Source organism: Clupea harengus, chromosome 3, assembly GCF_900700415.2.
Source record: "Clupea harengus chromosome 3, Ch_v2.0.2, whole genome shotgun sequence".
Classification (NCBI taxonomy): Eukaryota; Metazoa; Chordata; class Actinopteri; order Clupeiformes; family Clupeidae; genus Clupea; species Clupea harengus.
Window position 1 is genome coordinate 32504299 of NC_045154.1, and position 10832 is coordinate 32515130.

The 10832-nt window shown below is 42.2% G+C and overlaps 1 protein-coding gene across 1 annotated transcript; it reads left to right on the top strand.

Annotated features, from left to right (window-relative positions):
• The first annotated feature begins 645 nt into the window (after window positions 1-645).
• On the top strand, window positions 646-10182 carry LOC116220068 (leukocyte elastase inhibitor-like). Its single transcript, XM_031565446.1, has 7 exons — window positions 646-699; window positions 883-1067; window positions 7326-7466; window positions 7663-7780; window positions 7953-8095; window positions 8176-8343; window positions 9277-10182. The coding sequence occupies exons 2-7, from the start codon at window positions 891-893 to the stop codon at window positions 9676-9678; spliced, it is 1149 nt and encodes a 382-aa protein (XP_031421306.1). The 5' UTR covers window positions 646-699; window positions 883-890; the 3' UTR covers window positions 9679-10182.
• The last annotated feature ends 650 nt before the right edge of the window (window positions 10183-10832 follow it).

Sequence of the window (10832 nt, forward strand, 5' to 3'; positions counted from 1 at the left end):
GAATTTTAGGTATGTGTTTTTTTATTACCAAGAGAAAATGAATTGATTAATTATAACTTATAACTTTCAGAGTTTAGAACCAACTAACTATATTAGGTCTTCCAATCAGTTTTGAGCTGATTAGGTGGTTAGGCCAAGACTAGTTCTGATTGCAGTTGACCTGGTAATGTTCAAAAAGGTGCTTAACTGCAGGTCTGTTCTCAAACTCCGAGAAAACATCAGAGCCTGATTTCTGATCAGATATTCTGGATGTTTCGGAGATTGTTCTAACTTTCAGTTGTTCACATCAGCAATATTTTTAAGATTGTAGAAAGGTGGCAATGATTTTAAGCATTTTTACTTCTTTTAACCTCAATCCAGAGGACAACTGCAACAGCAAACTCAGTGGCATAAAGAATAATGCAATGTGATAATGGTGTGAAAATGTAAGGTTACACACCACAGTTTTATTAAGTAAAAAAAAGTCTCAGACATTTCCTGAGAACTACTAGATGTACAGAGTCCAGAGAGCAGACTCTGTACATCTAGTAGTTCTCAGGAAATGTCTGAGTTGCATTAGCCAACCTGTTCCATGGAATAGGGGAGTGGCTGAGAATGCAGTGGAATATAAATTTGGGAAGTGAGGTGAGAATGACATTAAACATCTCTGCGTTGGTGGTGAGAAATCACTTGATACCAGAAGCGAAATACATTTTAACGGTAAGTTCTACTGACTTTCTTAAGGGTTAAAGAGATTTCAATGGGGAATTCTCTATGATTGCTACAATTTAGCCTTGGTTATGTGTGGTGCTCACAACTTTTTTGGTGTATGGCCATTAGAATGACACGGTGAGATGAAATACAGTTTTGACTCCTATGACTCCTTTATCCCATTCCCTATAGGTCAGACAATGGAGGCACTGGCAGCAGCAAACGCAAACTTCTCTCTTGAACTTTTCAAGAAGATCACGGAGATCACGAAGGCCAAGAACACCGGCAATGTGTTCTACTCACCACTCAGCATCTCTTCTGCGTTGGCCATGGTCTCTCTCGGAGCCAAGGGAAATACTGAAGTCCAAATGCATGAGGTGAGTTCACAATGCACACAGTTCAGTGAAGCCATGGATAGCTTCACTCAGGGCAACTGCATTCAGTGCATGATGTAGATCAGGGTTTCCCAACCCGTGGGCCGGGGAGCACCCACCAGTGGGCCGCGAAAATGTTTCCGTTTTTATTTCCCCCTCAAAGAACGGATTTTTAGTTGAGACTTATAAATATACAATTTATGATTGAAATTGGATGTTTTAAACATAATATAAAATATATAAATAGGCATAACAGACAGATCTTGAAAATAATATCCTATCTTGTTCGGACTACAGTGTCATCAAGTTGGATCAAGATGGCCATGGCAAAACCTTTATTCTGCGGTCGGTGAACAATTTTTGTGTTGATTTTGAGGTGTGCTTCGGATCATTGTCCTGCTGGAAGGTCCAATCACGGCCCATTTGAAACTTCCTAGAGGGGGCTGTTAGGTTTTCAATTAATATCTGCTGGTACTTGTCGGAGTCCATGATACCATGTATCCTAACAACATGTTGAGGGCCTTTGGAAGAAAAACAGCCACACAACATCAAAGATCCGCCACCATACGTCACAGTGGGTATGAGGTGCTTTTCTGTATGGCTATCTTTCTGTCTACGCCAAACCCACCTTTGATGTTTGTTGCCAAAAAGTTTTATTTTGGTCTCATCTGTCCATATAACTCGGTCCCATTGAAAGTCTGACTTACATTTGGCAAACTGTAGGCGCTTTAGTTTGTTGTTGATCATACAGCAGAGGCTTTTTTCTGGCAACCCTCCAAAACAACTTGTGGTGATGTATGTGGTGTCTGATGGTAGTTCTGGAGACTTTCTGAACCCAAGACTCAACTCACCTCTGCAGTTCTCCAGCTGTGATCCTTGGAGATTCTTTTGCCAGTCGAACCATTTTGTCGCACTTCAACACTGTGTTCTTTTGTCTTTCCCATCTTGATGAATTACTTAGGGTATTTGGCCTGTGTCACCTCATATTTATACCCGAGTGAAACAGGAAGTCATGGTTGACCACTTAAGAGATCCTAATCAAACAGGTGAACTTAAAAATATAAAACATGACTGGTAATATACTTCAGTTAGTATAGACTTCCATGTTTTGGAGAAAAATATTTTATTTAATTCAAAAAAAAAAAATTCTTTCAATAATTTTACTTGTGAATATTTTGAGTGAAAGGCCAAGAGGCTAAACAGCAAAGACATTTTTTCATAGCCTGTTTTGCCCATATTCACTAAGGGTGCCAATAATTGTGGAGGGCACTGTATGTGCATCCTCTCAGGCACACCCTTCTCATTAACCTGTGTGTTCATTTATCACAAATATGAAAAATATATATAGATTGAATGACTGAAGGGGTACGGGACTGTAAACAGTTTGGGAAACACTGACCTATTTGAACCTATTTATTTGAACATTATTTGAACCTATTTGTTTGCATGTCTGAAGCATCAGTTATTTTAATTAGGCCTAGCTGAGTGGTCTTGTTTGCATGTTTCATCACTTGTTTTGAGTGCATGCTATCTTTTAGGTCTATTCTGGTTTTATTTCCTTGCTTGTTTGCTGAGCACCAATAGGCCTTGGCCTACTGCAATTAAGTTCCTTTGTTTCAAAACTCTTTTGGATAACTAATCCCTTTTGACTGAAAATGCTCTGTTACTTTATTAATCCAGAGGGAAATTTAGGTCATCCAGTAGCTTATACACATATACACTTATACACCTCACCGACATACATACATAAATCACATATACATACACATAGGGAGAACATATATACATACACATAGGGAGAACATTTTCACACAGAGTGTTTCCAGATACAGGCCCTATTGTACAGAGTGCAATGATTTTGACAGTGTCGGTGTCCAGGAGGAAAGTGATCTTGTGCAGCTAGTGTGGATAGTGCAAAAAAAAATATATATAATGTTCTTGTGCTTGTGAGGATGGGTAGTGCAAGATAGTGGTCTTGTGCTTGTGTGTGTGTGTGTGTGTTATGAAAGTGCAAAGAGCAAAGTGATAGTGCAGAATATGTAGGTGGTAAAGTCTGTGCATGGGGCTGAGATGAGATGAGCAGGGGAGGGCAGACTGAGGTAGACTCATGCAGAGAAGTCCATCTCCCTCCCCCTCCCCTTCTGTGTGGCATTAAAAAGCTGGATGGCCCTGGGGACAAAGGACTTCCTCAGCCTGTCTGAAGAGCATGACAGTGACAGGAGTCTGCCACTGAATGTGCTCCTCTCTGTTGAAGGTACTGTGTAGTGGGTGGTGGCAGGGGCGGTTTTTCCTACAGGCGGTATAGGCGGTCGCCTAGGGCGCCACTCAGAGGGGGGCGCAAAAAACTGCGCCCAGCAAAAAAAAAAGAAAAAAAAAGAATTGTGTTTTTTTTTTGCTGGACAGAGTTTTTTTTGCGCCCCCTTCTATATCTCCAACCAAAATTTTGACATAAAAAATTATAATCTAACATTAGGGTAAAATGAGCCAAAAATCGAAAACGGAAGAGGTACGTACGTCCTTGGTGTTTTCAGAACATGCGAGCACAGTGAGGCGTTTGGTTAGAGTGTGTGTGTGTTCAAGAAACTTTGAAAAACAAAATAATGAAGAGGCAAAAGCCATCCGGGGCGCAATTTATGAAGAAAAGAAAGGAAGAAGAAGAGAAACGTGCCAAGGAGAAAGGTAAATCCTTAAATCCTGTTCTAGCCTAGAATGAATTCCAGATAAGAAAACGTTCACGAATGCGTGAATTGCCCCCGGCACTTTAGTGGAGTTAAGAAGTAAAGATGTACCTTATCATTGAAAGTTTTCCTACTCCCTGTCACATAGTTCTTTAAGGATTTTACAGAGGCACTATATAAAAAATGATGTGTCCATTTATTCTACATTATACAAAAAAGACATGATTAAAATAGGGGCGCACATATAAAGCCAATGGCCAATGCAACAACACTACACATATCTTACTCGTTGCATTGCACACCCATTAAGGAAGCCAAACACGGCAACTTCAGTGAGGAATACTGGTAAAAATCCAAGTGTTGTATTGTCAACTTTAGCGAATGGATGTATGTAATCTTGCTAGTTAGCTAACGCTAGCTAGCCAGTGACTTGTGACGTTCCTTGTTATTGCCATTCAGTCGAAACATCAGTTCAAGTTCAGCTGTACCGCAATTTGCGTCATTTTGCGTCCTAAAAGTTTGAGTAATCAAATTTGGACAGCTTTAGTTTTGGTGGAGCGAGCTAGCCAGTTTAATTAGACATGATTCAACTAATCAAGAGCTATGCATCTTTGAATAAAAAAATGCCAGGCTGTCCAAATATACCAAAATGCTTAATAGCTACATTTAACAAATGATGATAATACATACTTTTGTTATATAATTTTAGATTCACTTTTAGAAGACTAAGAAAACATTATTTGCAGGCGATTGGGATGTCGTGGAGGTGTGTGTGTGTGTCCATAAACATTTGAACAGGGGGCGTGGCCGGAGCGTAGTCCAGCACAGGCGTGACATTTTCTCAGTGATTTGTTCTTGAATTAATCTTTGTTCATCGTCGCGATCGTTGTTGTGTTTATGTGAAAGAAATTCAGTCTTACAGGGCAAAATAGCGTTTGAAAGTTGCAATTCCGTTTTCGTGGGGGAAAAAAATATTTTTTATTTGGGGGGGGGGGGGGGGGGGGGGCGCCAGGAGTGAAGCTCGCCTAGAGCGCCAAATGTGCTAGGGCCGCCCCTGGGTGGTGGTTATTGTCCAAAATGGTCAGCAACCTACTCAGGGTCCTTCTGTCCGCCACTGTAGTGAGGCAGTCCAGTTCAGTGCCAACAACAGCTCCCGCCTTCCTCACCAGCCTGTCCAGTCGCCCTGCATCCCTCTTCTTCATGCTGCCTCCCCAGCACACCACAGCATAAAAGAGGACGCTGGCAACAACAGACTGGTAGAACATGCGCAGGAGTTTGTTGCAGACATTGAAGGACCTCAGCCTCCTCAGGAAGTAGAGTCGGCTCTGACCCTTTTTGTAGATTGCATCAACGTTGGCTGACCAGTCCAGTTTATTGTCCATATGAACACCTAGGTATTTGTAGGTGTTGACCACCTCCACACTGACCCCCTCGATGGAGACTGGTAGCAGAGGAGGCTGGGACCTCCTAAAGTCCACCACCATCTCCTTGGTCTAAGTGGCGTTCAGCTGCAGGTGGTTATTCCTACACCACTGCACAAAGTTATCCACCAGGCTCCTGTACTCACCCTCCTGTCCATCCCTGATACATCCCACAACAGCAGAGTCATCAGAGAACTTCTGGATGTGGCATGACTCCGTGTTGTAGGTGAAGTCAGATGTGTACAGGGTGAACAGGACTGGTGAGAGCACAGTCCCCTGTGGAGCACCAGTGCTGCACAACACAGTCTCAGAGACACAGTCCTTCAGTCTGACGAACTGTGGTCTCTCCGTCAGGTAGTCAGTGATCCAGGATACCAGGTGGACGTTCACACCCATCTGCAAGAGCTTGTCACTCAGTCTGAGGGGCTGGATGGTGTTAAAGGCACTACAGAAATCAAAAAACATGATTCTCACAGCACATTTCCCCTTGTCCAGATACGAGTGTGCCCTGTGCATTAGGTAGACGATGGCATCTTCCACGCCCACCTTCTCCTGGTAGGCAAACTGCAGCGGGTCGAGTGCATGGCGTACCTGGGGTCTGAGGATGTGAAGTAGCAGTCTTTCCATGGTCTTTGAAATATGTGATGTTAAGGCGACTGGCCTGAAGTCATTAAGCACACTGGGGTGTGGCTTCTTTGGAACGGGGATGAGGCAGGATGTCTTCCACAGTGCAGGGACCTTCCCCAGTTGGAGGCTCAGGTTGAAGATATGCTGCAGAGGCTCACCCAGTTCCACCGCGCATGCCTTGAGAAGTCTTGGACAGACTCCATCGGGGCCGGCTGCTTTCCTGGGGCGCAGTCTCCTCAGCTCTCCTGTGACCTGAACCGCCGTGATGGTAGGGGGAAGGCTCTGTGTGGTTGCCTGGGGGAGGGGTGCAGCAGCTTTGGAGAATGGCAGAGGGCTGGAAGCTGGAGGGAGTGGGGACACATTGGCTGTGTTCAGAGCAGGGGGGAGGGGAGGATCACAGGGTTGTGAGGGTGGGGGGGCTGTGGCATGCAGTGAGCAGGTAACAGCAGTTGATGATGGGGGGGATGCAGGAATAGGTGTTTTATGTTGTTTTCTGGTGCACAATACAATTTTGATTGCAATATCTAGAGGAAGATTTTCTTGTATTCATTTCTAGGCTCCCACCTGTAGCAGGTGCTGATGTTGCTCTTTGTGACACATAAAAATCGCTTATTAATAAGAATGGAATATAGGTTAGCTTAAATAAGCGGGGTGTCTGTTGGGCCCCGACCTGTTACACATACGGAAAAAAAAGCCTTGGAGTAGAAAAGGTTGGGAACCCCTGATGTAGATGATAAGTGAGCACAGAATATAGTAACAGAACACTTATTAATAATCCTTTTACCTTTTCCCTGAATATTCTGAACCTTGACAAAGTCGAGGATGATGTCCATGTTATCATTACCCACAAGAACAGGACAGTTCAGTAATGCAGCAAGACCCGAAACTCCTCACGCTGTTTTTAAAACTTTGGAAAAAAAGCTACACAATACATTCGTAGCAACAACAAGCGGACCGGGAGCACTCTGGTTCTGAGGAAGTGAGAGGTTAATGTTACCTGGCCTATACCTATAGTCAATGAAGATTACCCGTATACAGAAGCCACATTTAAAAAAAATATTTTATTAAACGGAGACAATTCGTTCGGACAGTGTGTTTTGCTTTTAACTGAGCAAAATTATGCTGGCAGACATGAATGCGTAGGAAAGAAGCTTAAATTCTTCCTTTCCTTATCTTCTTTAGTATAGGGTACACTGGAGCATCCTTTATGAATGGAAAATAGACAGTATCGCCCCAAAACTCCTTGCGACAGCAACAACAACCCAATCAACAACCGATCAACGTGACCCAAGCCAATAACATCCACCTTCGCATAATTAGTAGCCTAGTATATGTGCAGTCGGATTCTCTTTGCACCGTGGCGGTTGTCTTTGCCAAAGTACTTATGAATTGTACTTCACATCTTTCCTTGATCTCATGACGTTTTCAAGGAAAAGTGTAGGAAAAGACGATGGAAAGATCCATACGACCTTTAGTTTTATTTGCACAATATAACTGAACACTTATCAATAATCCTTTTTTCATTTTCTCTAAAGACCCTGAACCTTAACAAAGTTGAGGGTGATGTCCATGTTGCCTTCAACAAGCTCTTTGCTGAACTCAACAAAGAAGGAGCCCCATATGCACTGAGTCTGGCCAATCGCCTCTATGGAGAGAAGACCTACAAGTTTGTTGAGGTAAGACCATCTGCTTCACACAGACAGCACAGTTACTGGCATGTGGCATGAAATGTAACATTGATCAACACTTTTCCATGCCAGTAAAGGAAGCAGGAATCTGGGTGTGTTAGTGCCAGAAAATGATGGCCTCTATAGTTCTGACCTGACTTTGATCAAGCCATCATTCCTTGTTTTTTTCCCTCCCATTCTTCAGAAATTCCTTGCTGACACTAAGACACTCTACCTTGCCGAGTTGGAGGAGGTTGACTTCATCTCAAATGCAGAGGCGGCCCGAGTAAAAATCAACAAATGGGTGGAGAAAAAGACACAAGGTAATCATCAATCAGTGCTGAAACCCAAACAGCATAACCTTACATACAAAACACCTCTTTTTGTACCTTTCTGTCACTGCCGTAAAAATGAAACAACTCCTCTTATTCGTCTAATGATTTATTTGTGTTTCAATTTATCTGTTCTTGATTTGTTGATCCATCTATATTGTAGAGACAATCAAGGATCTGTTGGCTGAAGGGATTTTGGATACTTATACAAGACTTGTGCTGGTAAACGCCCTCTACTTCAAAGGCGACTGGGAGATGAAGTTCAACAGTGACTACACCACTGAAGTACAATTTAAGATCAACAAGGTAATGGTTGTCAAAAACAGTTGATAATAAACTCCCCTCCCATGTGCTTGTGTGTATTAAGTCATTGTGTCTGTTTGCAGAATGAAAGTAAGCCTGTGCAAATGATGCAGCAGACTGCTGGGTTCTCCTTAACCTACGTCCCCGATGTCGACTGCCAGATTCTGGAACTCCCCTATGAGGGTAAAGACATGAGCATGCTCATTATGCTCCCAAAAAACATGGAGGACAACGCCACTGGACTGGAGAAGGTAAAACAGTGACGTGCACAGTAATGCTAGATGGAATGGTACAAAGTTTCTAACATAGAACTGAATGAAAAAAATTAGTGCTGTCAAACGATTAAAATATTTAATCGCGATTAATCGCATTTATGTCATAGTTAACTCAAAATGAATCGCGATTAATCGCAAATTTTTATCTATTTTAAATGTCCCTTTGTTTATTTATTTTTTCCATCATTTAATTTTTTATCAACATGGAAAAGTTGATTGGCTTGCTTTATACAAATGTTTTATTTTATTGAAAACCAATATTGCCAAACAGTGCGGTATGAAATAAAATTATAAAGTGCACATTTCAGGTAAACAAGGCCTACTACTTTTTTGCTTTCAGCCAGCTGCCTGTTGACATTTTCAGACAACAGTGAAGCTCGCTTCTTTTGCACAACACAACTTTTAAAAGTAAACTTTCCATTCAGAAGCTTTTTATCATCCATTTCGCCGTATCGCGCTCACCATTCACTCAAACCGTAACGTTAGCCTACTACACAGTTTGCAAGGCCAAAAAGAATGTTAATCTAAAAAAATACAAATAAAAAATAAATTAAAAAATCGCGTTAATCTCACGATAAAAAAATTAACGGCGTTAAAATGGGTTTGCGTTAACGCTGTTAATAACGCGTTAAACTGACAGCACTAAATACAACATTAGATGAAATATCTCTAACCTATTATCAGCCTAACCTAACCTATTAGAGGTTATAGTTTGTGTACGTAAGTGTTTTTGTCAACTCCAAACTAATATTTTAATGGTGAAACTTGAAAAAGTAAGCATGTACTCCTTTTCATCAGCTGTGCTAGCTATGTAACAGAGGGTCCAACAGAGGGATCATTAGAGATTCAGACATTCAGATACCCAGTCCTTTCTCTGATATATAACCTCTCTCTTTGCCACTCCCTAAGCTGGAGCAAAAGCTCACGTATGACAAACTTGTGGAGTGGACCAGGCCTGACATGATGCACACCGTGTGGGCCCAGGTGAATCTCCCCAGGTTCAAGCTGGAAGAGACCTATGATCTCAAGGACATCCTGGTCAGCATGGGCATGGTGGATGCCTTTAGCCCCCAGTGTGACTTCTCCGGCATGTCCTGCGACAAACTGTTTCTGTCCAAGGTCGTGCACAAGTCCTTTGTGGAAGTGAACGAGGAGGGCACTGTGGCAGGCGCAGCTACAGCTGCCATCATGATTTCTGGCTCTGTCGGGATGCCCCCAGAAATGTTCATGGCAGACCACCCCTTCCTCTTCTTCATCCGACACAACCCAACACAGAGCATCCTCTTCTATGGCCGCTACAGCTCCCCTTAAGCTGAGGCTAGAGTGGTAAAGAAGTCTACATAGAAAGATGTCTCAGGAATGTCTGAAGAGATCCTGTGTCTGACTAGCTACCTGTCACCTAAAGTCTTACTATACATTTTAATTTTTCTTCTCATTGGAAAATAGTCTCATACTGGATGCTTTAAGAATGTTACTCTACCTAACTGTATGAACCTAGGAGAGTGTTAACAAGTGTGCTCTCAACTTGTATTATGTTTCTGTCTTGTTTTGTTTATTGATTGAATACAGACACCTGTGATTGTTAATGTGGGTGTGTACCTGTAATGTGATGGGTGTGTTAATGAATAAATCTCATTGAGTGAGCGCAGCTGTTGCTGTGTGTTTGAAGTCAGTCACGTCGTTGCGTCTACTCTGTGAACAGAGAGGCAGTTGTAACACGAGCACTTCTTGCAGCAAAAGATATTTAAACAATCCGTATGTGGTTATTGACTTGTTATACCATGTCACATGTCAAATAAATCTACTGGAAATATAGTGCCATTGTCTCAGTATTGGTGCTTTAAGGGGAAAAACTAATGATGTTTTAACACATATTGCCTCATATAGCCTCAGCACTAGAGACACTCGTTTAATAATGGTTCATTTGACTAGCAAGTACGGTCCAGCAATAGAACTCACACTCCAATAGAATCAGTCAGATGCAGCAAAAAGTATTGCAAGAGACTGCTTATTTAGGCAAACAAATAAAAAGCTGAGAATTGTCCCTGTAGTTCACCAGTGCTGGTTAGGTCAAAACGTTTGCTTCTGAGGTATATATATATATATTCGTATGTCTCGAAATACATTTCTTACTGTAGTTAAATAACTAAGTTTGTGTCCGGGAGCCATGCTAGGGCTTCATTGTTCAAAGTAGACAGTGCCTGAGGTCCAGGGCACTGGTAGTTGGTGCAGCCGTTGATGATGTGATCAGCAGTTTGCTCCGGGTCCCCACAAGGTTTGTAAGTTGTTGTATGTGTTGACAAACAAGAGCTAAGAGATAAACAAGTGTACATGCTGTGTGCACTGATCCATAAGTTTGATTGGATTCAAGTCATTGCATCAAGACTGGAAATCTAACTCCAAGACAAGGTCAAGGCAGTTGAATTTTGTATTTATTGCTGTTAATTCCAGGGAGAAAAAAAAAA

Excerpts from the sequence above, each read along its gene's own strand:
- LOC116220068 (XM_031565446.1), top strand. The coding sequence starts at position 891 with ATGGAGGCACTGGCAGCAGCAAACGCAAACTTCTCTCTTGAACTTTTC. Across the intron at positions 1,068-7,325 it reads CTGAAGTCCAAATGCATGAG|ACCCTGAACCTTAACAAAGT; the intron begins GTGAGTTCACAA and ends TTTTCTCTAAAG. Across the intron at positions 7,467-7,662 it reads AGACCTACAAGTTTGTTGAG|AAATTCCTTGCTGACACTAA; the intron begins GTAAGACCATCT and ends CCCATTCTTCAG.